A 27420-nucleotide genomic window follows, 5' to 3' on the forward strand; every position below is an offset into this window, starting at 1 on the left:
TACCAGGTGGGATTGACGGAGGACATCGAAAGGGTGCAAAAAAGGGCAGCTCGTTTTGTATTACCACGTAATAGGGGGGAGAGTGTGGCAGATATGATACGTGAGTTGGGATGGAAGTCATTAAAGCAAAGACGTTTTTCGTCGCGGAGAGATCTATGTACGACATTCAGTCACCAACTTTCTCTTCCGAATGCGAAAATATTTTTTTGAGCCCAACCTACATAGGTAGGAATGATCATCAAAATAAAATAAGAGAAATCAAAGCTCGAACAGAAAGGTTTAGGTGTTTGTTTTTCCCGCGCGCTGTTCGGGAGTGGAATGGTAGAGAGATAGTATGACTGTGGTTCGATGAACCCTCTGCCAAGCACTTAAATGTGAATTGCAGAGTAATCATGTAGATATAGATGTAGATGTAGAGCTGCTTTTTGTTTAATGATAGGGTATCGCGTGCGGTCAGACCGCATCACTCCGCGAACATTCACATCCTACAAATTATGGCTAGTCGTGAGCCCAGACTTACCGCCGAACTGGACGCTGAAGACTGCGAAGCGGCTGATGTTGAAGAGGCCGAGCGTGCAGCCCAGGGTGGCGAACATGCAGCTCAGCCCGTGCGGCCAGCAGCCCTGGCCGCTGCTGCGCCCACCTCTGCCAGACCCAGTCCTACAACATCAACTTCTTATTATTTATCTGCTTCAAAATCTTAACCTCTATTTACAAAAGTTTTCATTTGATAATCAAAAACGAAGAAAAAGACTCATTCTTAACGACAATAGAAGTGGTAAGGACAGCCGCCGACCCGTGAGGGAGAGGTGGGGGGAGGCGGTCATGCGGGTCACGACCCACTCCCTCCATATAAAAATTTAGTAGAATTGTTAAATTTTTCACATACATCAATTTCCAAATTTTGCACATAGCTTTATGAGAATAAAGAGGCTCGAAAAGTAACTGTCCCGAAAAGGGCAAGAAATTGTAGAACTTACAAGTTATGTTTCTCACCGTAAACCTCCGAGTTGCTTGCATGATAACCAGCTCCCACGGATGAGCTTGCAGAGAAGGTGCTAGTCAGGTAAGGACGCACATTCAAAAGCGGTCAGTAATACCGGATGATCAAAAAGTCAGTATAAAATTGAAAACTGAATAAATCACGGAATAATGTAGATAGAGAGGTACAAATTGACACACATGCTTGGAAAGACATGGGGTTTAGAATCAAAAAATACAAAAGTTCAATAAATGTCCGACAGATGGCGCTTCATCTGATCAGAATAGCAATAATTAGCATAACAAAGTAAGACAAAGCAAAGATGATGTTCTTTACAGGAAATGCTTAGCTGTAGTCGATGAATAATGTTGTGAACAGCACTGTAAAGCATGTCCGGAGATATGGTGAGGTATTGGCGTCGGATATTGTCTTTCAGCATCCCTAGAGATGTCGGTCGATCACGATACGCTTGCGACTTCAGGTAACCCCAAAGCCAATACTCGCACGGACTGAGATCTGGGGACCTGGGAGACCAAGCATGACGAAAGTGGCGGATGAGCACACGATCATCACCAAACGACGCGCGCAAGAGATCTTTCACGTGTCTAGCAATATGGGGTGGTTCTAATAAAACCCCATGTCATTCCAAGCATGTGTGTCAATTTTTACCTCTCTATCTACGTTATTCCGTGGTTTATTGAGTTTTCAAATTGATACTGACTTTTTGATCACCCAGTATATCTGACACGGTTCGTGAGTATGTGGGTACGATGGGTAATAGTTTACAAGGAGTGAGGCAATGTGATGTGCTTTCAGTATGAAGGCGGTAGGAACTTTCTATCAAGTTTCGTGATCGTTTGGTTTGGCCGAAGAATTAGGGAGACGCCATATTAGATTTCGTCGCTTTTAGTTGAAGATTCTATGTGATTATTTTTATATTGTAACGTATATCCTATCAGTATATGATGTTCCAGTGCACCAGCACATTGAGGATCTCACGAAAAGGCGTAGGTATTGGTTCAATTTGTCGTAACAAAAAGGTGAAAACCATCATAGTGATTGTTAAGGAATATTTGTATTTGGTTATTTTGGTATTATAACTTGTGTGTTATGAAAGTACGCCATTTAGCGGCAACAGTGTGTTGAAGATTTCTCACGATAATGATGGAAGCTGAAGAAATAAATTAAAATTTGTGCCACGACCGGGGCTCGAACCCGAGTTTCCTTGCTGTCACCAAGTCACTCATTGTACAGGGATGGTAACAACAAATTGGTCTCTAGTTGGGGAAATGTGTTCATCGGCGGGGTGGCTATGTTGAGAAATAAATATTTAGAAACAATGAATAAAGATGGTGAATGTTAATAAAGTTTGTTTTAATTTAAAAACGTCTCAGTCTTTTCGCATAAAAGTTTGGAGGTATTACTTTCCACCACGCCCTTGTATTTGACGGGTTCGAGTCCCTGCCGTGGCACAAATTTTAATCATTTCTTCAGCTTCCATAGTTATCGTAGATAAATATGAGACTTAAATGTCTCGGGGAAAATTAATTATAAGATCTAGAAGATTTATCAAATACGAGAGCATGCTGAAAAGTACTGCCTCCAAATTTTTATACGAAAATTCTGATAATTTTTAAATAAAACAAACTTTATTAACATTCAACATCTTTATTCATTGTGTCTAAATATTTATTTATCAATATAGTCACCCCGCCGATGAACACATTTCCCCTAACGAGAGACCAGTTTGTTGATACCACCCCTGTACAATGTGTGACTTTGTTGACAGAGCCACAACATTATCTGCTTACACCGTTTCATCATTACCAAAGTGAAGTCCTGGAAGCCGTTCTTTAAGTTTTGGGAACAGATTAAAATCGTATGGGGCCAAGTCGGAATTGTATGGAGGATGATCGATGACAGTGAACCCGAGGCGTACGTCACAGCGCTCGTATGTGGTCTGGCATCGTCACGCTCCATGTGTGAACGAACTCTTCTGCGGTTAGAAACTCGATTACAGCACGCTGTTTCTCATGCACCGACATATTTACGCTACACATCACCAAGTTACACGCTACAATTCGGAGCCCTCTGGCGCCAGACGGTCGCAACTTGCCGAATAATATGTGTGACATATAATACCTCAACCGATATTGAGAACAGAATAAAAAATTCGGAATCAGCACTTTTCATCACGCCGTCGTGCATGTCGTTCTTGGTACTGTGGTGTCACCGCCAGACGCCACACTTGCTAGGTGGTAGCCTTTAAATCGGCCGCGGTCCGCTAGTATACGTCGGACCCGCGTGTCGCCACTGTCAGTGATTGCAGACCGAGCGCCACCACACGGCAGGTCTAGAGAGACGTCCTGGCACTCGCCCCAGTTGTACAGCCGACTTAGCCAGAGATGTATCACTGACAACTACGCTCTCATTTGCCGAGACGATAGTTAGCATAGCCTTCAGCTACGTCATTTGCTGCGACCTAGCAAGGCGCCACAGCATTTGATATTATTTTATATTGTGGTTATAACATGTACCGTCAAGAGAGATGTTCTACAATTGTGGATTAAAGTTAAGTATTACATCAACTACGTACTTTATTTGCTACTATTAATTCCTTTAACTGTTCCAGACCTCACGCCAATATGCGTGAGCTTAAGCGCGTGCCTTTCGGCTTCCTCTCAGTGTGACTTGGCTGTCTTGCCAAGTCACAACAGGTACGATTTGCTATAATTAAATGTCAGGTAATGATATATCGATGGATCACGATTAGAAATTCAGCACGCTGTAGTGGATAGAGGTTTCGAGCTACGAAATCTAACATAGCAGGGTGACATGCTGTTGTTTAAAAATATTTTTTTATCACTTTCGCGTTTCCAAAAGATTTTGGACTTTCTTGTTAATTTAACAGAAATATGTTCTGTAATATACAATGTTACATATCTATAATGCTGCCCTCTCTCAGGAATGGGTTTTTTGTCACTATCAATAATTTACAAATTGCAGATCAAACACACAAATGCGAGTAAATATTCAAAACACACTGATCAGTTGATAAAAGAAATATCATTCATAATAAAAAGAATATAGTAAACTAACACATTCGGAATATAATTAAAAGGTAACCTGGTATCAACTGCCTGCAAAGTACGAAAGAAAACTTACAAACTAGTTGCTTTAGGAGACTTTTCTCCAAACAAGAACATATTCACAATTCAAGGACATATGTAGGCGAAATGAATTCTGGTGTTGGTACAGAAATGTTCCTCCTGGAGATTTTCCACCTTGTTTCAGTTACATTGAACTACGAAGGAAGAAGTTTATTTTTCTCGCAATGAATTCTAATTTTCTGCACAAATTAGAACGTACTTCACAGAACCAGAACACGTCTTTACCACTGCGTGAGCTTATCCTTAAGTACATGTTAAATAAAGAGTATGAAGTTAGCAGGTTCTCACATTCAAACAAACAAAATTACAAAGAATGTATCAGTTAGTCAACTGGAGACATAAAGTCTTTGACTTACATAAATATGTGATCAAGATGGATGTTCACAAATAATATACTGACTTTGAATATAATGAATTGCTGCTGCTTTTAATTCGTCTGACGAAATGGCTTCCTGCCATTTATAATTATAGACCAACGCCTGGAATTAATTTTCAGAGTTTCTAAAAATAAAATTATGTTGTTGAGGCTACTTAATGAACCATATTGAATATACACGTTACTGGATTCAATGATGGCTGGCTTCTAATCGCTGTTTGCTTGTAAATCAGCAAGGCATCTCACTTTCAGGATTTATGAAGGCAACTTACGATAATAGTTACTTCAGCATTTTCAGTACGTTTCGGAATTACTCTGGTAAATACTTTAATTTCTCCTTTATCCACAGCCCTGTCCATATGAAAGCAACATTTAACACATTTATAAACAATGTACCGGTTACACTAAGGTTAGTAGGGGGGAACATGAGAGGTCTAGATGGCCTTAACCTTTTAGATCTAAAAATGCAAAGTTATTGACAGCATTTCACGATCTGCATTAGCATATTCCAGTGTCAGTGTTTCAGAAACTGGCAATGTCAATAGAGTCTGACGTCACTGTTTCTGGTGCTAAGCCAATTGTGCTTGTTTTTGTCAAAGTCACTGACCTTCCCTCCCCTCACCACCAATGTCATCATGCTCTCAGTAGATTGCCAGGGGACTCCACTGGTTTCAGGTAATTTGCTCTCTGTTCTATATCTGTGCTCTGTAGTATGAGGACCATAATAAATTTGGCAGATTGTTTATAAAATTGGCAGGATATGCTAAAAATGCAGATGCACCTGTTCGAAAATTGAACATTTTATGCTCATGTGCATCGCACGCAGCCAGTACTGACATTGCACGCATGTTGTACTGAATCTGCATGCATGTCCCATGTTGCCTCATGACACTTTATGCAGATGATTTTGCTGCTGTATAAATGCGTCCATGCTTGGAGAAAAAAATTCATACAATGTGGATGTAACTGCACATTGTAAGTAATTAGCTGCCTGATGTTAAGTGTATGTCCTCATATTTCAACACTTGCAATTTGTTAAGGACAATCAATTCGAACTCTTCCTTTTGAGCAATTGCAATAATCTAAACATTTGCAGGGATATAGTCCTTTTGTAAATAATAACAATGATAAAACAAAATAACTAATGGGTTATTAACAATAAAAAATTTTATGAGCAATACCTTTCAACAACCTTGTTTGGACCTTATTAGACGACATACAAACATATACAACAGTAAAATAACATAGTTTTTATAATGACACTTTTTCGTTCTTTAAGGATAACTATATAAATTGGGATCAGGGAAGTTTGACTTGACAGATTTATAGTGGAATCGGTAAACGTGGAGTTTGGAGACATCCACAATGCACATACTGATATGGACAGGCTTCGTGAACTGCACTGAAATTTTAGCCATCTTCACAATGGTTATTCCTTTACTGAAGATTGTGGCCAACTTAAAATCTGGCCTCGCAATGTAATCTGTTGCTGATAATGCCCTTCCTAATGGTAAAGTAAATGAACCTCATGGTGTTTCCTAATATTTTGCATGGTTTTGCCGAAAATGAAATTATTCACTAATTTATATAAATCCTTTTCAAAATCAAACGTCGCAAGAGCTCTCTTCTTGGTAGTTACATCAATGCATTCAGCCCCGTAGCCAGGCGACTAGCGCGAGTTTTGGTGTTCTCGTAAAGATAAGTCATTTTAGATTATAATAACATTTAGTTTAGTACTGATTACGTGGTAAATAGGTGTATTAGTGTGCTTTTTAAGCGCACAATTAAAGGTTCGTTTTCCTTTACGAAATATAGCAGAAAACGCGAAAAGATCGTACAGTCGGGTTATAGTCATATTTTCTGTTTACGTTTTGCCGCAGCAAATCTATAGAATTTCGTTTAATTGTTCTTTGCCCTCTCCAGCAATTTAACTGTAGCGTACCTCTTCATTATATAAAGTTTAAGTTGTTGTTTCAGAAACTTTGCACTGTTGCACAGTTGCGTATAGGCCAAATTTGTGGAATCATATTTTCGTGTTTATGTGTAATTTAACTGACTTTTTCTTAATAAACTATTACGTTTATCGCGAGTGAAAAGTGCTTGACTTGCCGTAGAATTGTTAGGTCGCGGCTTTGATGTGGCGGGTGGAGTAGTTTTTCCATGTGGGTGACTGTAGTGGCGTGGGAGTAGGAGAAGGAGAAGTAAATGAGACTCATCAGTGGTTTTGTAGGATATTTAGTAGAGATAGGAAGATCGTACAAAAAGGTGCGGGGGGGGGGGGGGGAGGGAATTACCGCTCTTCAGGTTGAGTTAGACAAGGTCACGGCAGGTCTTGACAGGTTAAGGAGGGAGAAGGGTAAAGAGGGATGGGAAGTGGCAATAGGCAACAGGAGGAACAGGTCTAGAACTTTGTTTGACAGCTCCGTGGTGAATGTGGAAAATAGATTTGACCTGTTGCTTCAGTCAGAAGCTGGTGAGCCTCAAGCAGCTGCAGGTGTAGACAGGGCACAACAAACTTTCAGCAGCAAATTGAAAAGCAAGAATGTAGGGAAATCAGTAAAGAGAAAGAAAGTGTTGTTGTTAGGTAGTTCCCATGGAAGAGGTGCTCGCCAACTTTTGCAGGATAAACTAGGATCAGAATACCAGGTCACAAATTTTTTTAAACCTAGTGCTGATCTGGAGCAGGTGACAGAGGATCTAGGATCACTTTGCAAAGATTTCCCGAAGGAAGACAACGTGGTTATAGTGGGTGGGCCAGGTAATAGTATTGACAGAGATCCTGGGTACAGTATAGAGTGTGACCTGGCACAGATTGCATCAGCATCGAAGCATACTATCTTTTCTTGGGCGCCATGACCAACCTCATTTGAACTCTTTTGTCAGGAGAGTTAATTTGGAGTCGGAATGGCTGCATATGTCACGTGCAGGGTCTTCCATTGATGTTGTTCCTGTTGATTCTCCCAATAGGTGGGATTATACTAGGCATGGCCTCTAACTCAACAGGAAAGGGAAGGGTAGACTGGCTGGGAAAACAGGAGGACAGTTAAAGGGGGCGGGAGGCACTGTCATGAGTGATAAAATACCAGTGGTTATAGGGTTCAGAAAAGAACCTTTTTAGGGTAGGGAGCACAGAAAGAAACCCAATTTTAAGAGAGGTTAGGATTGAAGCAAACCTTCAGTTTGAGAAAAAACCAAAGAACGTAATTCTAGCTTATTACATCGGCATAAACAGCTATTTGTTAAGAATTTTCAAAAATCAGCAGAAATTTCAACTCTACCCAATTTTAATTCAGTCAGTGTGTGATTTCAGCTATCTTTATTGCATCAAAATATTCGAGGACTGAGGAATAAAATTAATGAATTAATTATCTGCATAGATGAATTAGAGCCCTCAAACCCAGATGACATAATCTGTCTCTCTGAACATCATGTGACCACTGGTATAGAACTTTTAAGTGTTACAGGATTTAGGTTAGTATATCACTTTTGTAGAGCAGAAATGGAGAAAGGAGAAGTTGCCACATTCATCAGGAACTGTCATAAATTTAAGAACGTAGACATTCATACATTTTGCCTAGAACAGCATGTGGATGCATGTGCAACAGAAGTAGAATTTCATAAAAAATCCTTCATAATATTAAGTGTATATCGAGCACCTGCAGGTAACTTTAATCTGTTAATAATTCACCTTGAAGCTGTACTGGCCCATTTAACAACCAAAAACAAAGAATTAGTGGTTGCTGGTGACTTCAATGTGGAGTTGCTTCGAGACTCTCCCAGTAAGAACTTATTTGAGTTAGTAACACTATCATTCAACTTAATTCCCACTGTAAAGCTCCCAACTAGGGTAGCCAATTGCTCACAAACAACCATTGACAATATTTTTATAGAAAAGTCCAATGAACAAAATTATATTACAAAACCAATAGTAAATGGCCTCTCAGACCATGACATGCACTTCCTTCTGTTAAATGTTAATACTGAACTCAAGAGGGTAGTCAATAAGCCAAAAATTGATTATTTTAGGACACTCCTCAGAGACATTCACTGGAGTGATGTTTACACTGCTCATGACATGAATGAAAAATATAACACTTTTGCTAATAAAGTGCTTACCTCATTTGAACACTGTTTTCCCCCAATACTAACCAAGATTAGAGAAAAGTCTACAAAGAAGCCATGGATTACTCAAGAAATAGAGATATCTTGTAAAAAAAAAGAAAACTATATTTGTCAATTTGAAACAGTTCTGGTGTTGATGCTATTGCACATAACAAGAAATACTGCAAAATATACAAAGACTGTAATACGGTCATCAAAGCAAATGTATTACAAGGAAAAGATAGTCATATCAGATAACAAAATAAAAACATGGGATATAGTGAAGGAGGAGACTGGCAGAACCAGACATGAGGAGGGGCAAATAGCGTTAAGAGTAAATGATACATTGGTTACAGATGTGTATAGTCTTGCAGAACTTTTTAACAAAAATTTTATAACTGTAACTGAAAAGATGGGGTTGTCAGGTTCTATAGATGCTGCCATGGGATACATCAGACCAGACATTTCAAGTAACTTCCTTAATATGAATGTGCCCATCACTACCCCAGCAGAAGTACTGTCCATCATAAAATCTTTAAAATCAAAAACATCTAGTGGATACGATGAAATATCAACAAAGTTAATTAAAGAATGTGATTCTGAGTTAAGAATCATATTAAGATATCTATCGTTTATCAGTGGAATATTTCCTGAATGGTTGAAATATTCTGAAGTTAAGCCACTGTTTAAGAAGGGAGATAAAGAAATAGCGTCAAATTTCCGCCCAGTTTCACTTTTTCAAGCATTCTCAAAAATTTTAGAAGAGGTAATGTACAATCGGCTTTATAACCATCTTATCACAAATAACATACTGTCAAAGTCGCAGTTCGGGTTTCCAAAGGGTTCTGATATTGAGAAGGCTATCTACATTTACAGTGAAAATGTACTTAATTCATTAGACAAAAAATTGTAGGCTGCTGGTATATTACGTGATCAGTCAAAGGCACTTGACTGTGTAAATCACAATATCCTTTTAAATAAATTAGAATATTATAGTGTAACGGCAAATGCTGCAAAATGGTTCAAATCTTATATCTCTGACAGGAAACAACGGGTGTTGTTAGGACAGAGACATGTATCAAGTTATCAGGCATCATCCATCTGGGAACTATTTACAGGTGGGGTCCCACAAGGTTCCATTTTGGGGCCCTTACTTTTCCTTGAGTATGTCAATGACCTTTCATCAGTAACATTATCAGATGCCAATTTCGTTTTGTTTGCCGATGATACAAACATTGCAGTAAATAGTAAATCAAGTGTAGTCTTACAAAGATCTGCTAATAAAATATTTGCGGACATTAATCATGATTCCTAGCCAATTCTTTGTCACTAAACTTTGAAAAAACATACTACATGCACTTCAGAGATTGCAAGGGGTGATGACAAGCAGATAGAAGAAGAGGACAGTGTTAAATCCTTGGGATTACTGCTTGATAATAAATTCAACTGGGAGGAGCACACCACAGAACTGCTAAAGCATCTAAACAAATCTCTATTTGCAATGAGACTTCTGTCAGATATAGGGATATAAAAATGAAAAAGCTGGCATACTATGCTTACTTTCACTTCCATAATGTCATATGGGATTATTTTTCAGGGTAATTCAGCAAGCCAAGCTAGAGTTTTCTGGGCACAAAAACGTACACTAAGAGTTATATGCATATACAGGGTGTTTCACGAAATGTGTTTGCCTCTATAAGTTACGAAGTAATAGGCGATGGATATATTTATTGCGGTAGGTCACCGTAAGAAACGTTACACTTTCTGCGGAGCTATGAACATAGTTTATTGTATTATTATCCAAAGAGTTACAGCAAAAAGATACAATTTTTTAAATGGAACAATAGTTGTTTCTGTCATGAGCTGGAATCACTAACACCAGCTGTGTATACATCAATTTATATTACATTCCTATCACCTTTAATTTGGGAGGTACAACCCTTCAATGTTTCAGGGGCAAATAACATACACGCTGCGAATAACGCAATGCGCCTTCTAAATGTGGCACGGCCGAGTTATAACGTCGTCGGTTTCACGGAGCTAGAAGCTTCCTCGATGCGCTGTTAGACTGCTGTTATACCCGCCAGTTCGAGCCACACTTAACAAACGGGGCTCAATATACCACAGTTCCAGACTTCGGATGAAGATGGCAGCAACGGCTCGTAAGCTGACATGAGGATCGTGGTGTACTGCAGCTAAAACAAACACCTCCGTCTCCTCACTTCTTGCAGTTCTTCGCCTGTTACTGCGGCGCATTACCAAGCTGCCTGTTTCCCGAAGTCGTTGTTCGGCACGTAAAAACGTAATGGCTGCCGGAGCTCCTCGCCTAGGATATCTCACGGCGTACGCCATGACAGCTTCAGTGGCATCGTGTCGGCACTCGTCGAGCATCAGCAACATGTCAACGTACTCGTTGTCCGTGTATACCATCTTCATCCGAAGTCAGGAACTATGGTATATTGAGCCCCGTTTGTATGTGTGGCGCGCCACTTATGCTATTAGGGTTATTGCAAATTCTGGTGATAAACGTATCAGTAAATTAGCCTACTATGCCTATTGTCACTCACTGCTTTGATATGGCATCATATTTTGGGGTAATTCGTCATTAAGAGAGAAAGTATTCATTGCACAAAAGCGTGTAATCAGAATAATAGCTGGAGTCCACCCAAGATCACCTCGCATACATTTATTTAAGGTACTCGGGATATTCACAGTGCCTTCGCAATACACATATTCATTTATGAAATTTGTTATTAATAACCCATCCCAGTTCAAAAATAACAGCGAAGTGCATAGCTACAGCACTAGAAGAAAGGATGATGACTATTATGGATTAAATCTCACTTTGGTACAGAAAGGGGTGAATTATGCTAACACAAAAATCTTTGGTCATTTGCCAAATAGCATTAAAAGTCTGACAGATAGCCAACCAACATTTAAAAGCACATTAAAAAATTTCTGAATGACAGCTCCTTCTACTCAATAAATGAATTTTTAGATACGAAGTAGTAACGGTAAAAAAATTGTTTTGTGTAAAGAAAACTTACGTTAAAGTGACACGTTCTACATCATTACGAAATGTCGTATTCACGATCTATGGAACAGAGATTAATGTACGTATGTATATATGTAGGTACATCATCCGACGCGACGCCTGTGAATCAATGGAGCAGTTACTACGTCGGGTAAGTCTCAAACAACACCTTACAATACTGCTTGTAATGGGCTTCTGCAGCTCGACTGTGGCAGCTAGTAACATTCTGATATAATTCCCACTTCGTTCTACATGATATTCTTATTCCCCTAGTCAGCCACCCAGACTGCTTGTTCAGTGTTAGTATCCTGCTTTGAACATTATAATGGAAACCATCTTTCAGACAGCATGAGAAATGTGTTAAAGAAAGCATTATATTTATCATGTAATTTATTAGCACTACAAACATCCTGCCATTCTTGTTCTTAATCATATTGAAGAAGGAATCTATTGCAACTGGATTAGTTCTTCTAAACAACTTATAACTGTAATTACAAATATAATTATAGCGTATACTTATTTTAATCCCCATCCCGCCTTCCTCGTCAAAAATTTTTGTGTGTGAACATATTCGTGCTCTTTTAACACAGAAATTCGAAAACCTTTTGCCAAGGCTCTATTTGTAGTTAAATCTTAATACTCAGCATCTCCCTCTCACTGCGACTGTTTCTTGTTTGTCTCCTTCTCACTGTCTCCTTTTACTCCCATTGAAGGGACCGATGGGCCTTTGTAGTGTGGTCCCTTCAACCCCCACAAACCATCCAACCAACTCCTATTGATTTACAGTATATACCAGTTCCATTGTCTCCTGTTTCACATACACAATTTTCTTTAGTCTTCCTTTCCCACTGCCACTGTCTCCACTATATCTCGACAGCTAAAAATGCTGGGGGGTCCGATTTATTTCTTCCCCTGCAGCCACGAAAGTGTTACAGTTCGCCAACCTGGGAGGTTCCAGATCGTCAAGCCTATGTATGATCTCCACTCATCTGTATTTTTCATTTCCACTGTCTTCTCTCTCTTTTGATCCCACTGCTTCTATCTCCATCCATCTCTCCTTCTTTCCTTTTACTGCCACCGTCTCTCTCTGAACATCAATATACCCTCCTACTGCTGTCGTCTTCATCCGCCTCTCTCTCTCTCTCTCTTTCACTGCCACATACTCCCTTCCACCGTCACTGTCTCATCTCTCTTTCGCTCACAATGGCACAGTCTCCTCTCTCTCCCACCGCACTATCCCTCTGGTACACCCTTTTAGTATGAAAAAGAGCGAATATGTTCCTTGCCAAAAGTTTTGGTGGGGAATGCGGCCTGAGGATTGAGGCAGCTGGTCCCACTTTTTCTGTCCGAGTATTTGAAAGAGGAACACATTCGCCGTTTTTCTTGTGCTCCGACAAGAGCATTTTTCCACTTGTTCTCTTCTTTTTCCAGCTACAGCAGGGTGTGCTGCCTATATAAAACGAATTCTATGGGTTAGTAAAGATTTGACAGTTTATTTACATATTTCGACACATGTAAACAAGAAATACGTAAGCATAATATAAGGTTAACACAAAATCGTTTGCTTTACATTTTTTTCTGAATAGTTTGCTCGTCGATCGTAATTCATCGAAAACGCCCGGATTATGATTTGTACCTTAAAAAAGTAAAAATATTATTAGAAATATTTTACTGAATTTGCAGTCTTTCCTGTTTTAAATAATTTTTTCCGGTAATCTTACGTTCTTTTCAGGCATGTTAAGACCCTTTTTAGCCCATTTTTTTTGTCACTGCGGTATCATTTTGAGCATATTTAAATAGGCGTGAAGCGCCCATTATACAGAGACAGCGCGTCAAAGTTTTATTGGTGAAAGAAAGTTGACTAAACACAGTTCGGTGACCTCAGAATCCTTGCCATAACCCTAGAACCTTTCCATACGTTCACTACGTCGGTTAAAACTACATTCACGCCTCAGACCGGATGTTACGTGCGTATTTTACGTGCGTAGGTAGGGTAACTTTGAACTTCTGAATCTCGGCAACAGATAATGATGTCGCCAAAAAGTTTCAAGTTTCCCCGAGATCATCGTCGTAAAAACATATGGCAAAAATTTCGAAAAATAAAAATGATCGAAGTCGGCCATCCCCATAAATGGCACTTTAGGTATTCAAGAGTCACGATCGTTAGCGTTTTTTTTTCAGGAACCGTCCGTGAACAAATGTCCACTCCGGAACACATATAATGCAAAAGAACCAACCGATTTTCCCAATTTTCCTGGGCTCGAGGAAGTGTGTAACGTTTAAATTTTGATTCTGTACTCTAGGATAGACGCGATCATCGAGACTGGACAGTGGAAACGTGTCGCCTGGTACAATGAGTCACGTTTCTTGCTACACAAGATCGATAGGCGCATCCGCATGCAATCGAACGGCGCCTCGAAAAGTACACAGTGCCACGGATATGGGCCAATAGGGGCATTATTATGCTATGGGGGACATTCACTGGACTTTCATCGGATCTGTGGTAGGAATCAGCATATGGACTACGTGAAAACTATTCGTCCCTTTATGCGCCAAGACTTCCCCGACGGCGACGGCATCTTCCAGTAGGATAGCTGTCTGCGTTATAAGCATCGTACTGCAGTGGTTTGAGAAGCACGGTAGTGAACTCACGTCGTTGTTCTCTCGGACACAAGATCAGCCTGACCTGAGTCAGATCGAAAAGACCTGGGATGTGATCGGGTGCCAACTCCATGCCCACAAAGCACAGACCCGAAATTTATGGGTACTGCGTAACCTGTGCGTAAACGTCTGGTGCTACAAACTTCTGGAAGCCTAGCAAGGACTTGTTGAATCCACCTAACACAAAATGACTGTTGTACTGCATTCGGAGCGTCAACCAGCAAGCTGTTGAGCAGGTGGTCAGAAAGTTCTGGCTCATTAGTTTATGTTTACCTCTAGAATTATGTTTAAACAGCCATTATTTTAACATGTTAATGAGATGTGTTTTCCACTATTATTATCAAACATTAAATGTGCGTTTCAGAAAACGCAATTTTAATTGTACTTGGCGCAAGTCGGCATTTGTTGTTCATGCTTTCATGAAAGATCCCACCCTAAGTGCTGTGGAATGTGTAATGCCCACAATGCCATAACTTTTTAATAGGGACATTAAGTTTGATACGGTTCCGCACTTACGTTTAGTGAAAAAAATACGAGCTTACGGAATATCGGACCAGGTTTGTGATTGGATTCAGGATTTCCTAGAAGAAAGAACACAACATGTCATTCTTAACGGTTCAAAATCTGCAGATGTAGAGGTAATTTCGGGAGTACCGCAGGGAAGCGTGATAGGACCTTTATTGTTTACAATATACATAAATGACTTAGTTGACAACATCGGTAGCTCAGTGAGGCTATTTGCAGATGACACGGTTGTCTACAAGAAAGTAGCAACATCAGAAGACTCGTACGTACTCCAGGAGGACCTGCAGAGGATTAATGCATGGTGCGACAGCTGGCAGCTTTCCCTAAACGTAGATAAATGTAATATAATGCGCATACATAGGGGCAGAAATCCATTCCAGTACGATTATGCCATAGGTGGTAAATCATTGGAAGCGGTAACGACCGTAAAATACTTAGGAGTTACTATCCGGTGCGATCTGAAGTGGAATGATCACATAAAACAAATAGTGGGAAAAGCAGGCGCCAGGTTGAGATTCATAGGAAGAATTCTAAGAAAATGTGACTCATCGACGAAAGAAGTAGCTTACAAAACGCTTGTTCGTCCGATTCTTGAGTATTGCTCATCAGTATGGGACCCTTACCAGGTTGGATTAATAGAAGAGATAGACATGATCCAGCGAAAAGCAGCGCGATTCGTCATGGGGACATTTAGTCAGCGCGAGAGCGTTACGGAGATGCTGAACAAGCTCCAGTGGCGGACACTTCAAGAAAGGCGTTACGCAATACGGAGAGGTTTATTATCGAAATTACGAGAGAGCACATTCCGGGAAGAGATGGGCAACATATTACTACCGCCCACATATATCTCGCGTAATGATCACAACGAAAAGATCCGAGAAATTAGAGCAAATACGGAGACTTACAAGCAGTCGTTCTTCCCACGCACAATTCGTGAATGGAACAGGGAAGGGGGGATCAGACAGTGGTACAATAAGTACCCTCCGCCACACACCGTAAGGTGGCTCGCGGAGTATAGATGTAGATGTAGATGTTAAGTATTGACAAATAACCGTTTTCGTTACGATTACTTATTACAACTCTACTACAACTCGCCAAGAATGTAAAACTATTATTATTTATATTTTTATTATTATTGTTATTACTGTCATTGTTGTTGTTATCGTTTCTTTCCGTTGGAGCATGGTTCACCGTAGCGATGCAAGTGTTTGATGCGAAAAGTATGTTGCGACTTTACATAACGGTATTCTGGTGAGTAGTAGCTTCTCTAACCAGTATGCCACACGAGTAAACCAATTGTGACTTTATCTAATGTTGCTCGTAGCTTAGGTTGTTGGACCATGCAAGGTGCGGTTGAAAAAGAATAGACAGATAATACCCTAGTGTCGAGCCTCACACATCTGCTTTTGTGCCCAGCAGCTAACTACCTGTGACCCTGCAGTCAAATAGTGTATGCGTTAGATAGAATTGCAAAGGGTTATATTCTAACAATTACAACTAATGCAGGCCGGACGCTGTGACCGAGCGGTTCTAGGCACTAGTCTGGAACCGTGCTGCTGCTACGGTCGCAGGTTCGAATCCCACCTCGGACATGAATGTGTGTGATGTCCTTAGGTTAGTCAGGTTTAAGTAGTTCTATGTCTAGGGAACTGATGACCTCAGATGTTAAGTCCCATAGTGCTCAGACCCATTTGAACCATTCGACGGAATTATGTTGAATAACGTTTATTCGAGAAAGTAAAACTCAAATAAAGAGAAAGTGGTCCTACGGTAACTAGTTTTAACGCAGATAGATATTCTTATAAAATGCAACAAAGTTGCGTCGAGAGTGATACGAGAAAGGTAGCAAAATCGAAAGATAAATAGTCATTCAAAACTACAAAAATTAAGTTCATTTCGTGACCACAATATACGGAATGTTCACTAGCTCAAAATACTTCAGAGTTCAACATGACGATTTACAAATTAATACACAAGTGATAACGAGTTAGAACTCATACTCTATTCTCAGTTCCGAAATACAAACGGAAAAGTTAAAAAGTTCTGCACTGGAGCACATTCAGATTTCAAGATAGTTAAAATCCCAGGGAGGTTTGAAGTTTTGTAATTAGACATGACCGTCTTAAGGAGCGCGACTTACTGTAAGTTTTTTCTAAATCATTTGACTTCAACACTATAGTCAAACCATAGTTGTAGTAAATTACCTTCTTGACTACTCTACTGGAGTCAAATAAATTTGAAGAAAAAGAAAGTTGAAGTATTTTAGTGACTGTTCACCTCCCAGAATCTATCACTCACACGATGAAATAGCACACGTTACCAAACGCAGGTCTGCCTTCTTACAGATCTCGACATTATGTCTCCTCTTCTATATCACCACTTACAGTACCCACAATCGGTATTTTGAGCGCGCCACTCGAAAAGTGTTTGTCTCAACTTCATTTCAGCAGTCTTCAGCCCCAGTCTAACTCTCACTGGCTAATGATCATCACCACAAAAAATACATCGTTCCTATGTTCTACAGACATAGTTTCCACTCAACTTGTGCACTTTCTGCACTAAAGTGATCTATTACAACGGTATTTAAATCAAGAAATCTTATAAACATTCGATCACACTCAGAGCATTTACAATAAATGTAAATAACAATTTGTTCGTACATAAATAAGCTAATATTCCTGTGCAAGTGTGCTCACATTAAATGACAACAGATTTTCTTTTAGTATAGTTTAAACAATTATTTATGCCTGGAAGGAAGAATCAATCGTCTTTTGACATTCTTTTCAGTAGTTGTCAGCTAACATATGCGATTGGCCACTTTTAAATTGTATTGTTTTCTTCATACTGGTTGTAATTATGTTCAAATAAGGTTATTGGCAAAATAACTACACAAGTATGGCAAGATATGAGATATTCATTCTGCATTCAGTTGCTATGTTATTGAGGATGATACGATGTCCTCACAAAAATTTGCATAAATTATTAACTTCTGTAATTTTTAAGACGTTGAAAACATTATTATGTCGCTGGATCTGTCTCATTTTCCTGAGAACGCCGATGTACTCAGATTTGCTTTAATTACATACCTGTAATTTATTATAGAATTTCTAATGGTTGTAAGAAGCCATATTTGATACTGGCTTACAGCTCGCCGTTTCTAGTACATCTCCTGCGTCACCGTGTCAGCAACCGCCGTCGCCTTTGTACTTGCCCTGCTGGGCTAGCAACGGTGCGTGTGTCTGGTGCTTTGGCTCAGCCGGCCACGCTGCCCCCTAACCCCTGGGTCCGCTAGCCTTCAGAAAATTCGTCTGCTACCAATTCTAGGCACCCGACTACATACGCACAACATTACAACGTGCCGAGTAAGCGTAGAATGACCCAGCGAGGTTTTTAATAACAAAATTCGGAGAGCAGTGAGATTGTTGCACTCGATTCAAAAAAGGACACATAAATATCGAGAGATAAAATCTAATAGAAACGCACGTATCTACAAAACTATTGATGTGCGAAACATACAGCTTCCAACATCATACGTCAGCGAAATATCTTACCTAGAATCGTAGACAATTCTGGCCCTACGAAAAACTGATAAGCGGGTCAAAGGTTTCTATTCTGTCATTCGTCGACCGGTCTTGTGTGGCTTAAGTTTCAATTTTCATGTTTAAAAATATCATTCACGAAGCAGTACCGTACAGAACTACTGTCATTTGACCGCAGAACCAATTTTCCAATTGAAGTCATACACTGCTGGCCACCGTAAATGCAACACCAAGAAAGACAAGAGGTAGCACAACAAAATTTATTTTGTAGATAACATGTTGGCCAAGTATCAAATGATTACGTTTACAGACGTCTGTGACATGTGGTTCCTGCCAGAATCAGTAGCCAGAGTAGCCGCCATTGTTGGAGATCACCGCTGCCACACGTCTCGGCATTGAGTCAAAGAGACGTTGGATGTGTTCCTGGGGTACAGCAGCCCAAGCAGCTTCCACACGTTGCCAAAGATCATCTGGTGTGGCAGCTGGGGATGTAATCTGGGTCACTCGTTGAGCAACCATGGACCACATGTTTTCTATCGGCGAAAGATCCGGAGAGCGAGCCAGCCAGGGAAGCAATTCAGTCTGGTTATTGACGAAGAACCTTTGGACAATGCGTGCCACGTGTGGTCGCGCATTATCCTGTTGAAATATGGCTGTGGCCGACCCCTGAAGGTAAGGAAGGACAACTGGCTCCAGCACCTCGGATATGTAGCGCCGGCTATTTAAAGTACCGGCAATGCTTACTAGAGGCGTGCGAGAGTAATATCCAATACCGCCCCATACCATAATACCCGGTGCAAGACCAGTGTGGCGATGCATAATGCAGCTGTCCAGCATCCTCTCTCCACGGTGTCTCCACACTCTACATCTACATCTACATCTATACTCCGCGAGCCACCTTACGGTGTGTGGCGGAGGGTACTTATTGTACCACTATCTGATCCCCCCTTCCCTGTTCCATTCACGAATTGTGCGTGGGAAGAACGACTGCTTGTAAGTCTCCGTATTTGCTCTAATTTCTCGGATCTTTTCGTTGTGATCATTACGCGAGATATATGTGGGCGGCAGTAATATGTTGCCCATCTCTTTCCGGAATGTGCTCTCTCGTAATTTCGATAATAAACCTCTCCGTATTGCGTAACGCCTTTCTTGAAGTGTCCGCCACTGGAGCTTGTTCAGCATCTCCGTAACGCTCTCGCGCTGACTAAATGTCCCCATGACGAATCGCGCTGCTTTTCGCTGGATCATGTCTATCTCTTCTATTAATCCAACCTGGTAAGGGTCCCATACTGATGAGCAATACTCAAGAATCGGACGAACAAGCGTTTTGTAAGCTACTTCTTTCGTCGATGAGTCACATTTTCTTAGAATTCTTCCTATGAATCTCAACCTGGCGCCTGCTTTTCCCACTATTTGTTTTATGTGATCATTCCACTTCAGATCGCTCCGGATAGTAACTCCTAAGTATTTTACGGTCGTTACCGCTTCCAATGATTTACCACCTATGGCATAATCGTACTGGAATGGGTTTCTGCCCCTATGTATGCGCATTATATTACATTTATCTACGTTTAGGGAAAGCTGCCAGCTGTCGCACCATGCATTAATCCTCTGCAGGTCCTCCTGGAGTACGTACGAGTCTTCTGATGTTGCTACTTTCTTGTAGGCAACCGTGTCATCTGCAAATAGCCTCACGGAGCTACCGATGTTGTCAACTAAGTCATTTATGTATATTGTAAACAATAAAGGTCCTATCACGCTTCCCTGCGGTACTCCCGAAATTACCTCTACATTTGCAGATTTTGAACCGTTAAGAATGACATGTTGTGTTCTTTCTTCTAGGAAATCCTGAATCCAATCACAAACCTGGTCCGATATTCCGTAAGCTCGTATTTTTTTCACTAAACGTAAGTGCGGAACCGTATCAAATGCCTTCCTGAAGTCCAGGAATACGGCATCAATCTGCTCGCCAGTGTCTACGGCACTGTGAATTTCTTGGGCAAATAGGGCGAGCTGAGTTTCACATGATCTCTGTTTGCGGAATCCATGTTGGTTATGATGAAGGAGATTTGTATTATCTAAGAACGTCATAATACGAGAACACAAAACATGTTCCATTATTCTACCGTGGTGCTGCAGACAGAAGCGTGCCTCGTCAGTAAAGACAACGTCATTCCATTCTGCCGTCCACATCCGTCTGTCATCACACCATTGGTGACGGAGACGCCTGTGGTTCTGCGTCAATGGTAGACGAAGCAATGGACGTCTTGCGGACAGACCACTCTGCTGTAAACGGCGTCGAATGGTACGCGCAGACACTGGATGATGCGTTACAGACGCAGTGTGCTGTGCTATGGTTCGGGATGTCACTGAGCGATCCGTCACTGCCATGCGCACAATTTGCCTATCAGCACGTGCAGTGGTGCACCGAGGTGAATGCGATCGACCACGTCGGTCCGTCGTACCCTCCTGCATCCAACGGTCACATATCCGCATTACAGTTGTTTGGTTTCGTCCAACACGACTAGCGATTTCTCTGTATGATAATCCACAATCTCGGTAAGCCACTATCCTTCCTCTGTCGAACTCGGATACTTGATCAAAAGATGTTCGCTGTTGTCTACGAGACATAACTGATCGTCGTGTGAAACAACCACAAGGTAAACACACGTGCCAAACGTACGCTCGTCGAAATCGCCAAGCCTTAAATGGCGCTATGAGGTGGCGCCACAGGCGCGCGTGATGTGCGTCTGCGCTGAAATTCTAATCAGTTGCATATCTCATCGCTGCAAACTCATGGTGTAAATTTCACTTGATTCGGATGCTTCCTTCATGGTGTTGCATTTACGGTGGCCAGCAGTGTAGAAATTAGCATCCCTGGCGCAGAAAAGGAACTGAAAGATTCGAAAATAAATAAGTTGTCAGGTCCTACTGTTAGCTCATATTTATCGAGAGTCTCTCGTCTGGCGCAAAGTCCTGAGTGACTGAAAAAGAACGCACGTGTCTTCCATACGCAAGAAGAATAGAAGAACTGTTCCACAAAATTATACGCCAATATCCTTAACATCGGTTTGTTGTATAATTCTTGGGCATATTCTCTGTTCTAACGTAATAATTTTTCTTGAGAGAGAAAAGCTTATGTCCACAAATGAGTTCTGTTTAGAAAGCGTCAATCGCGCGGAACGCAGCTTAACTTTTTCTCGCTAGGTATCCTGCAAACCATATGTGAAGGACGAAGGACAGATTTCATATTCCTAGATGTACGCGGAACGTTGGACACAGTGCCGCTCTGCATACTGTCAATGAAGGTCCGAGTATACGAAATAGGTTCCCACATATGTCAGTGGCTCAAAACTTTTTAAGTAATGGAACGCAGAACGTTGGAACGTTGTACTGGGAGAAGAAGCGTTGGTCACTGAAAAATGTATCGTCAGAAGTGCCCCACGGGAGTATGGCAGGATCGCTTTTGTTTTCTACTCACATGAGCTAATGGATAGATTGAGCAGCAGTCTTAGACTAATTGCTGATGACGCTGTAGTGTTGTATTGTTGTGGGGACCTTTATGAGGATACAGGATGACTTGGACACAATTTCTCTTAGGCATATAGGTGGCAATTTGTTCCAGATATGGAAAAATGGAAGTAAGAAAAATTTCTGCAGTGTTCAAATACAACATTAGTGGTGTGCTGCTTGACGCAGGTAATTCGAAAAAATGGTTCAAATGGCTCTGAGCACTATGAGACTCAACATCTTAGGTCATAAGTCCCCTAGAACTTAGAGCTACTTAAACCTAACTAACCTAAGGACATCACACACACCCATGCCCGAGGCAGGATTCGAACCTGCGACCGTAGCAGTCCTGCGGTTCCGGACTGCAGCGGTTTATTGGGAAATTATACGAAAGTCTAGCTCATCTATCAAGGAGACCACGCATAGAACACTAATGCAACCCATTCTTGAATACTGATGGAGTGTTTGGGATGCCCACCAGATCGGATTAAAGGAAGACATCGAAGTAATTCAAAGCCGTGCTGCTAGATTTGTTACTGGTAGGTTCGATCAACACGCGAGTATTATGTAGAATTAAGAAAGACTGCTTCTATAGAATTTAAACACAATTGTACTGATGTTTAATGGTTTTCAACGATGTATATGTTAATGTAATAATTCTTGCTGAATATCATATTGTAGGTGCTCCAAAATGACTTAAGAGTCGAAAGTGGCCAATCGTAGAACGGAAGAAGGATAATTGTATGCCCTACTACGGACAATGTTTTCTTATTACAGAAATGCTGCGTGAATTGAAATTGGCTTCTCTGGACGGAAGAAGACGTTCTTTTCGCGAGACACTATTCAAAAAATTTAGAGACCCAGCATTTGCGACAGACTGCTGAACGATTCTACTGCCACCAGCATACATTTCGTGTAATTACTATGAAGACAAGGAAAGAGAAATTAGAGCTCGTACGGAGTTGTAGACGCAATCGCATCCTCATGTACCGTATGATGGCTTGCGGTGTGTGTGTGTGTGTGTGTGTGTGTGTGTGTGTGTGTGTGTGTGTAGATGTAGCTGCAGACGTAATTGTAGATGCAAGGTCTTAGAGAATGAAGTTTGGAAAACTGAAGAGAGGTACTGACACGAGCGATGCTATTAGGAGGGTTAATGAACTGTGCCTGGATAGCTCATGTGGTAAAAGTAGTCTTCCAAAGGCCAGATTCCGGCTTCGAGTCCTGACCCAGCGACAGATGCAATCTGCCACTAAGTTTCAAGCGTCAGAAGGGCAGGTTCAAATGGCTCTGAGCACTATGTGACTTAACATCTGAGGTCATCAGTCCCCTAGAACTTAGAACTACTTAAACCTAACTAACCTAAGGATATCACACACATCCATACCCGAGGCAGGATTCGAACCTGCGACCGTAGCGGTCGCGCGGTTCCAGACTGTAGCGCCTAGAACCGCTCGGCCACCCCGGCCGGCAGAAGGACAGCAAGGAAAGATGAAGTAATTCTATGCTTATATTGAGAAGAATGTTTTTGTTGTGAAAATTATTGGAATTAGCTGTTGACACGGTGAAATTCCAAAGAATGACCGAAAAGTACAGCAACGAGTATTGTGTTACGACAGTATAGTAGAGGAGAAACATTTTGCTGTTCACTTGCCCCGCTAAAATTTCATAAGGCTCCGTAAGGGAGTTCGTCCATTAGCTCAGTGTACCAATGAGAACGCGTTATCAATTAATTTTAGAGGCGGCTTCTCTATATGGGAGCAAATGAAGACGGAACTACGCATTATTTGTGAGGTATCAGTAATACTGCTTCCATCTGAATTAAAGAAGATCTCTGTCCGGAGATGAGTGTGACTCTTCAATTATAAGGACTAGATCGGCCAGTTTTCGTAATTAAAGACGACTGCCTTACCATGAAAATAGCCGTGCTCTGCAAACGGACTCCTCGCGAGGGGTGCGGGTCGGCAGTTTGCCACGCCTTACATAAGAATGTTTTTTACATTCCTCTTCCTCTGAGTTGCTGCACTGTACACACAACAACCTCTGCTTACGTAGCAATGATGCCTACCCGATTCCACTCAATATTTTAAAAGGCCGGAGGCACATGTGTTATCATACAAAGGATCCAATTAATACGTACAGTACCTAAGGCTTCCCACCAATGCTGGGCTAACGGGACAGCAACTTGTTTCAACCAGTTTGATGTAGATAACAGCCAAAGTTGCAAGATTCAGTTTTTTAACTAACTGATCACTCGTTTCGGGCTATGTGAACACATTTTCAAATCTTTCAAACAGACAAAATTGTATATTCCGTAACAGCATGCAAATCATGTTAAAACTATACATATACGTATATCAACGTCAATTTCTTTTATGAACATTGGCAGGACAAACATACTTACTTTACTTACAAGGAAACTACCTTGGCTGTAACTATTAAAACCGAATAAAAATCATTTTAAAATACGGAGATATGTTTGTTGTAAAACTCATCGACGTTATTTACCTGTAAACTTTGCATTTGTGTACAATCGATATCTGAAGGTTAACGAATATAGATACTGGACTAATAACGTACAGCTATGACCAGCAAGTTCACGAAAGTCATAACCGACGTGTTATTTGCTATATATTTGCATGAAACAATGTATGTCAAGACATGCGGTACTTAGAGCCATTTTACCCAAAACAGAAGCTGCTGTGTTGTCGTACGATTTCGTTAGCGAAATGAAAATGTGGATTGACAATAAAGTAACTGAAACATGTTGAAATGGAACAGTATGCACATTTGAGAAAGGCAACATTTGGATGTACATCATTTTAGGTGTATACGCACTGTCCACATCTACGCGGCGAGCTGTTCCATACCGCTACATCTTAATCACTTCACCGAAACTCCATAATTACACTTGTACGACGAATAAGGGAACAACATTCGACAACACAGCAACTTCTGTTTCGGGAAATGTACTGCATGTAACTGTCTTATTTTTTGTCAAATAATCTGCTTCTCTAGTCTTTAGATTTTTCATCTTCAAACATCGATTCTCCACAAATGCATACTCTTTACAGGTAAATGAGCTTCATGGGCTGTAGAAAAGACATCAGATTTTTAAATTGATTTTGTTCGGTTTTAGCCATCGAAACTGAGATGATCCATTGTGGTGAATCTTTTCATATCGTAGGTCGCAAAACCATTCGTACTCTAATAGACCGTGACAAAAAGTACCTCAATAATGCGAGGAGTCTCCTTTCCGTTTACGCAGCTGAATCTAGCAGATCGTTCTCTCGTTCGTTAGTCACGAATGATGTTAGTAATAGTCAGTTTCGCTGTTTCACGTATCGATCGTGACTGCAGCACATTAAATAATTCTGACAAGCGATGCGTTGCTTCTCCCAGTAAACCGAGCAGTCTACTGTACTCGATGGAATGGAGGCTCCAGAGAAAAGTTGGCGACCTGAATACTTTCACGTACTACGTTATCCACCGATGCACACGCCCCAAAACTTATTACCAGATTCGTTTCGCAAAAAGCAGTAGCTGAAAATGGTAGCCAGCTTTAACTTACTCACTGACCTCAGATGAATCTCCATCTGTAATGAGATAAAGTTTTCGTAGAGAGGTGGAGATGTGCTCGCTTTTACTTACAGCGGCCATGTGTCGGCGGCATGCAGCACCGGCGCAGAAATCTTCCAGAGCGGAACTGAACGGCTTCCTCGGAACGCGTCTTACGCAGCTGCACCTGTCACCGTGACGTAACGCAGTCGGAAACTTACACGCCGGAAGCGCTTCCGAAATTCTGTGACCGTTCTGCGTGCGCAGCGCATGCGCCGGCTGCGCTCATCTGCTGCCTCCAGGCGTTCTGCGAGGGGGTCACCGCGTATCTCTCTCTCCCAAGTATAAATTCCGTTATCAACACTTTTAAAGTATCATAGATAACTACGATTTTAATAAAAATGGTAATAGAAATCGTAATAATAATTTTTTTGTCTTAAGCATACCACATATTAAATTGAGATGAATTTCACTTTTATTTAAAAAATATCAGTAGTGGCTCTGTAAATATAATGTACTCAATACGTTTCTACATTTTACTGTTTATAGATTAAAAACAGTTTTTCCTTATGCATTTGGAGTAAAATTTACTTGCGATTTTCAATATACATTTCTAGATAGTCTGAAGTCAACGCGTTTTTCCTTCTTCGGCAGTAGTTAAAGTTCGAAAAAGCGTTGTTGCACTTGCACCCTTCACGATTTTCTGCTTTTAGGAACCTGCTTTTCTTTTGCCACATTCGCGTTCTGTGCACTGCACTTCACATTCATGAAACTCCACACAAGTTTGCCTTCGTACAATATTTACTGTGGTTTCACCTATTTTGGATACACCACTGCGTTTCTTCCCGTTCATTTGTTTTTCGTGTGGGCGTCAACCTCGCGAATGCTTTGGTGCACTGTTATGTACTGATTTTTCACTGCTTGTTTTTCGTATATGGCATTGTCTATTGCATGCAGAATGTCCTACTCTTTTGCCACTGAATCTGTATGTTCTGTTTCATGGTCTGTTTCACTGGAAAAAGTCCGGAAAAACATACACTGTTAGTTACTGGAAACTGTATCCTAAAATTAATAATGTGAACGACAATCATTTAAACAATTATAATGAAAGTACTTGTTTTTGTTTACTTCTCTTTCAGTTGCCTGCAAGTAGGGAAGAATGTCTTCTTATAGCACAAACATTTGAAAACACTTGGCAATTCCGGCATTGTCTGGGGTTTTGGATCGCAAACTGTCAAAATATAGGCTCGTATTAATAGTGGATCAGAGTGTTCTGATTATAAAAGTAGTTTCAGTATAATACTACTAGGACTCGCTGACAGTGGCTACAACTTTCCATTTACGATTATCGGCATTCATGGCCGGCTGAGTGACGATGGAGTCTTCCACGAAAGTTTATTTTACCGCTCACTTCAGGAGACTGATACATTTTCCAATTCATCTTCTCTTCCTGGTCTAAATTTGCTAATTACTTGTGTCTTTGTAGCCGATACCGCCATTCATTAACAGACAGAATTTTGAAGCCTTAACCTGGAGTACCACCCAGCGGTAGTCAACAGAGAATATTGAATCAGCAGTTTCACGTACCAGAGTTGTAACTGAATGTACATTTGGTATAATGACATCTGTTCTAAGAGTTTTTCAGAAACCAGTGTTGCTGGCACTAGAAAAAACAACACTTGTAACTCACATGTGTCATATTACACAACTTGTTAAAGAAAGGCAGGATTTCACATTGCATGTACATGCCTGAAGGTGTATACGACGCATCATACAGGAAAATCAACCCCACTACTGCCACTAACTAATGCACCAAAGCGGCCAACGCAAAATGAGAGAGAAATTCGTAAAGAATATCTGGCTTACTTTTATTCAGCCAGATCTTGAATATGAAAACGTATACAAGAGCTCATCTCATAATAAAACAGGTATCATATAAAAACAGGTTTGTTTCAATTCATTTACCT

The 27420-nt window shown here is 40.8% G+C and overlaps 1 protein-coding gene across 1 annotated transcript in view; it reads right to left on the bottom strand.

Annotated features, from left to right (window-relative positions):
• Window positions 1-27420, bottom strand: part of LOC126470745 (sodium-dependent transporter bedraggled) — a 446015-nt gene that overhangs the window by 79912 nt on the left and 338683 nt on the right. Inside the window, exon 7 of the mRNA XM_050098751.1 lies at window positions 521-660. Coding sequence (XP_049954708.1) covers window positions 521-660 — 140 coding nt within the window. The remainder of the gene's footprint in view (window positions 1-520; window positions 661-27420) is intronic.

The sequence above is a fragment of the Schistocerca serialis genome, chromosome 3 (genome assembly GCF_023864345.2).
Source record: "Schistocerca serialis cubense isolate TAMUIC-IGC-003099 chromosome 3, iqSchSeri2.2, whole genome shotgun sequence".
In the NCBI taxonomy this organism is placed as follows: Eukaryota; Metazoa; Arthropoda; class Insecta; order Orthoptera; family Acrididae; genus Schistocerca; species Schistocerca serialis.